At 54.6% G+C, this 5,000-nt stretch overlaps 2 protein-coding genes across 4 annotated transcripts in view; one reads left to right on the top strand and one right to left on the bottom strand.

Annotated features, from left to right (window-relative positions):
- zbtb25 (zinc finger and BTB domain containing 25) overlaps positions 1 to 3,598 on the top strand; it is a 7,662-nt gene extending 4,064 nt beyond the window's left edge. For both annotated transcript variants that reach the window (XM_079646059.1, XM_079646058.1), the window contains exons 3-4: positions 1,434 to 2,348; positions 2,539 to 3,598. In XM_079646059.1, coding sequence (XP_079502185.1) covers positions 1,434 to 2,328 — 895 coding nt within the window. In that variant the 3' untranslated portion in view covers positions 2,329 to 2,348; positions 2,539 to 3,598. The remainder of the gene's footprint in view (positions 1 to 1,433; positions 2,349 to 2,538) is intronic.
- A 40-nt stretch (positions 3,599 to 3,638) lies between these two features.
- LOC307016756 (C-1-tetrahydrofolate synthase, cytoplasmic-like) overlaps positions 3,639 to 5,000 on the bottom strand; it is a 29,090-nt gene continuing 27,728 nt past the window's right edge. For both annotated transcript variants that reach the window (XM_079646056.1, XM_079646057.1), the window contains exons 10-12: positions 4,844 to 4,971; positions 4,682 to 4,744; positions 3,639 to 3,753 (exon numbers count right to left, since the gene is read on the bottom strand). In XM_079646056.1, the coding sequence (XP_079502182.1) occupies positions 4,691 to 4,744; positions 4,844 to 4,971 (182 nt within the window). In that variant the 3' untranslated portion in view covers positions 3,639 to 3,753; positions 4,682 to 4,690. The remainder of the gene's footprint in view (positions 3,754 to 4,681; positions 4,745 to 4,843; positions 4,972 to 5,000) is intronic.

Here is a 5,000-nt window from a genome sequence, read left to right as displayed (position 1 = left end):
CAACCAGGCGACTAACAGGACTCGACTGGGACTCGACTGAGACTCGACCAGGTGAATAACAGGATTCGACTGGGACACTAACAGGACTCGACTGAGACTCGAATGAGACTCGACTGAGACTCGACTGGGACTCGACCAGGCGACTAACAGGACTCGACTGGGACACTAACAGGACTCGACTGGGACTCGACTGGGACACAAACAGGACTCGACTGAGACTCGACTGAGACTCGACTGGGTCACTAACAGGACTTAACTGAGACTTGACTGGGACTCGACTGGGACTCAACCAGGCGACTAACAGGACTCGACTGGGACTCGACTGAGACTCGACCAGGCGACTAACAGGACTCAACTGGGACACTAACAGGACTCGACTGAAACTCGACTGAGACTCGACTGGGACTCGACCAGGTGAATAACAGGACTCGACTGGGACACTGACAGGACTCGACTGGGACACTAACAGGACTCAACTGAGACTCGACTGAGACTCGACTGGGACTCGACCAGGCGACTAACAGGACTCGACTGGGACACTAACAGGACTCGATTGGGACTCGACTGGGACACTAACAGGACTCGACTGAGACTCGACTGAGTCTCGACTGGGACTCGACCAGGCGACGAACAGGACTCGACTGGGACACTAACAGGATTCGACTGGGAAACTAACAGGACTCGACTGGGACACTAACAGGACTCGACTGGGACTCGACTGGGACACTAACAGGACTCGACTGAGACTTGACTGAGACTCGAATGGGACTCGACCAGTCGACTAACAGGACTCGACTGAGACTCGACTGAGACTCGACTGGGACTCGACCAGGTGACTAACAGGACTCGACTGGGACACTAACAGGACTCGAATGGGACTCGACTGGGACACTAACAGGACTCAACTGAGACTCGACTGGGACTCGACCAGGCAACTAACAGGTCTCGACTGGGACACTAACAGGACTCGAATGGGACTCGACTGGGACACTAACAGGACTCGACTGAGACTCGACTGGGATTCGACTGGGACTCGACTGGGACACTAACAGGACTCAACTGGGGCACTAACAGGACTCGACTGGGACACTAACAGGACTCGACTGGGACTCGACCAGGACACTAACAGGACTCGACTGGGACACTAACAGGACTCAACCGGGACTCGACTGAGGCTCAACTGGGACACTAACAGGACTCAACTGGGACACTAACAGAACTCGACTGGGACTCAACTGGGACACTAATAGGGTTCGACTGGGACACTAACAGGACTCGACTGGGACTCGGCTGTGACACTAACAGGACTCGACTCGGACACTAACAGGACTCGACTGGGACACTAACAGGACTCGACCGGGACACTAACAGGACTCGACTGGGACACTAACAGGACTCACAGGGATTTGACGTGTCCTCTTGTCTGTCCTCAGCGAGTGCATTAAGATCCAGCCCTCGGACATCCAGCCGGACGTGTTCAGCTACCTGCTGCACATCATGTACACCGGCTCCTGCCCCGCGCAGCCGGTGGATCAGAGCCGGCTGCAGGACGGCATCAAGTTCCTGCACGCCTACCAGCTGTGCCGCAAAGCAGGCGAGTCCGAGGCAGACCTGCTCCGCATGTCCAACCTGTACGGCATCCAGATCTCCTCTCAGCTGGCCAACAAGGAGGCGGGAGCCCCAAAGACCTCCTGCAGCGCCGAGGTCCCGTCGGAGCTCCAGGACGCCCCCCCGCGCACCGTCTGCTCCGTGGCCTCCGGAGACGACTCGGACATCTCGGCTCGCATCAAACAGGAGCGGGTGGAGGAGGGGGGCGGGGGGGAGGGGGGAGTCCTGTTCAAACAGCTGGTCCTGATGTGTCCGCGCTGTGGAGACTGCTGCTCCTCCCCCGAGGACCTGAGGGAGCACCTGTTCAGACACGGGGAGGAGGGGGGTGAGGAGGAGGGGGAGGCAGGGTGTCTGCAGGAGGCGCTGAGGCAGAGCCAGGCGCTGGCCAATCAGCTTGCTTCGGAGCTCAGGAGGAGTCGGGGGGGCGGGGTCAGCCCGGCTCCTCCTGTCAGAAAGCGTAAAATCTCCTGCGCCGTCTGCAGCCGTCGCTTCGGCCACCGGGCGGCGCTGCAGGAGCACATGTACTCTCACACCGGCCGCCCGGAGCGCTGCAGACACAGAGGCCCCGCCCCATGCTGCCCGGCGGGGGGGGGGGCCTCGTTGGGGGGGGCGGCGGCCTCTGAGGACACCAACAGAGACCATCAGGATAACGGCAGCTCCTGCTACTCTCTGGACTCGGAGGTCTCTCAGGAGAGCGTCGACGGACCTCCTGTGGAGTGACTGCAGGCCTACCTGTGCAGGTGAGAGTCATGTGATCATTGGGAGTCATGTGATCATTGGGAGTCATGTGATCATTTAGAGTCATGTGATCATTGAGAGTCATGTGAGTAATTTCTGCAAGAGGCAAAAACATGAGGGATATTCTGAGGAAAAATTAAGTAAATCAATACATTTGTCTTATGTCTTTCTTCATTTAATCCGTTTCTGCAGAGATCCAGATCTTCCACTCTCACCTGAGGACAGTGAACGCCTCACGTGAGATGTAAAGCTAACGGACAGTGAACGCCTCACGTGAGATGTAAAGCTAACGGACAGTGAACGCCTCACGTGAGATGTAAAGCTAACGGACAGTGAACGCCTCACGGTGAGACAGCGGACGCCTCACGGTGAGACAGCGGACGCCTCACGCTGAGACAGCGGACGCCTCACGGTGAGACAGTGAACGCCTCACGGTGAGACAGTGAACGCCTCACGGTGAGACAGCGGACGCCTCACGCTGAGACAGCGGACGCCTCACGCTGAGACAGCGGACGCCTCACGGTGAGACAGCGGACGCCTCACGGTGAGACAGCGAACGCCTCACGCTGAGACAGCGAACGTCTCACGGTGAGACAGCGGACGCCTCACGGTGAGACAGTGAACGCCTCACGCTGAGACAGCGAACGTCTCACGGTGAGACAGCGGACGCCTCATGGTGAGACAGTGAACGCCTCACGCTGAGACAGTGAACGCCTCACGCTGAGACAGGGAACGCCTCACGCTGAGACAGCGAACGCCTCACGGTGAGACAGCGAACGCCTCACGGTGAGACAGCGAACGCCTCACGCTGAGACAGCGAACGTCTCACGGTGAGACAGTGCACGCCTCACGGTGAGACAGTGAACGCCTCACGCTGAGACAGCGAACGTCTCACGATGAGACAGTGAACGCCTCATGGTGTTTGGAGCAGTTTTATTGTGAAAGGACGCAGTGCCTTCCTGTGCTGGGTTCATGGTGTCTGTGTGGTTTCAGTAAATTTGAGCTTCATGACAATCTGAGAGGAGAAACTCTCTGTTTATTATATTGATATATTTGTAATGATGGGATGACTTCTCGTTATGAAAACATTGATAATTGATTATTGATCATTAATGATATGTAATGATTGACTGAGACGTATTGATTATTGCTCGTTGTTCCGTGTTTCTCTGTAAACAGGAAGTTGTTTGTTTTGTACAGGTCTGTTTTTCCACCAATCAGAAGTGATTACAAATAAACCCATTCAAATGAATCGGCTTTCTCACTCAAATGAACAAAGGGCCATGAAAACATTTAGAGTTCACTTGAATTAAATATTATATTTTAATGATCCTTTAATTAAACATTCACACGTCGTGACATCACTTCCTGTTGACGTCGCCTTTGCTGTTTCCATGACGATGGACCCTGCGGAAGAGCAAAGTGTTACCCTGAGCTCAGACTGACAGGTGATACCCTCAGCTCAGACTGACAAGTGTTACCCTCAGCTCAGACTGAAAGGTGTTACCCTGAACTCTGACTGACCGGTATTACCCTGAGCTCAGTCAGACAGGTGTTACCCTGAACTCTGACAGGTGTTACCCTGATCCCTGACTGACAGGTGTTACCCTCAGCTCAGATTGACAGGTGTTACCATGAACTCAGACTGACAGGTGTTAACCTGAGCTCAGACTGACAGGTGTTGCCCTCAGCTCAGACTGACAGGTGTTACCTTGAACTCTGACTCACAGGTGTTTCCCTGAACTCTGACTGACCGGTATTACCCTGAACTCTGACTAACAGGTGTTACCCTCAGCTCAGACTGACAGGTGTTACCCTGAACTCTGACTGACCAGTATTACCCTGAGCTCAGTCTGACAGGTGTTACCCTGAACTCTGACTGACAGGTGTTACCCTCAGCTCAGACTGACAGGTGTTACCCTGAACTCTGACTGACCGGTGTTACCCTGAACTCTGACTGACAGGTGTTACCCTGATCTCAGACTGACAGGTGTTACCCTCAGCTCAGAAGGTGTTACCCTGAACTCTGACTGACCGGTGTTACCCTGAGCTCAGACTGACAGGTGTTACCCTGAACTGTGACTGACAGGGGTTTTCCTGCACTCTAACTGACCAGTGTTACCTTGAACTCTGACTGACCGGTGGTACCCTGAGCTCAGACTGACAGGTGTTACCCTGAGCTCAGACTGACAGGTGTTACCCTCAGCTCAGACTGACAGGTGTTACCCTGAGCTCAGACTGACAGGTATTACCCTGAGTTCAGACTGAATGGTGTTACCCTCAGCTCTGACTAACAGGTATTACCCTCAGCCCAGACTGACAGGTGAGTGTTTACCTGCATGGTTCAGCCCCCCGCCTGGATCTTCAGGAGGAAGCGGCGAGCGCTCTGCACCGTGTTCTGCAACATAAACAGGTAAAGGTTACCTCTGCAAGGTAAGGTAAAGGTAAGGGTAAAGGTCAAGGTAATGGTAAAGGTCAAGGTAATGGTAAAGGTAACCTCCATGAGCATGGCCACGGTCATAGGCCCCACCCCTCCTGGAACAGGTGTGATGAATCCTGCTCTCTGACTGGCTGACGCAAAGTGGACGTCCCCCACCAGCCTGTGACCACTCAGCTTCCTTTCATCTGTCTCACACACACACACACACACACAC

The sequence above is a fragment of the Notothenia rossii genome (genome assembly GCF_949606895.1).
Source record: "Notothenia rossii genome assembly, chromosome: 8".
NCBI classification, from domain to species: domain Eukaryota; kingdom Metazoa; phylum Chordata; class Actinopteri; order Perciformes; family Nototheniidae; genus Notothenia; species Notothenia rossii.
This window is presented reverse-complemented; position numbering and strand designations above follow the sequence as displayed.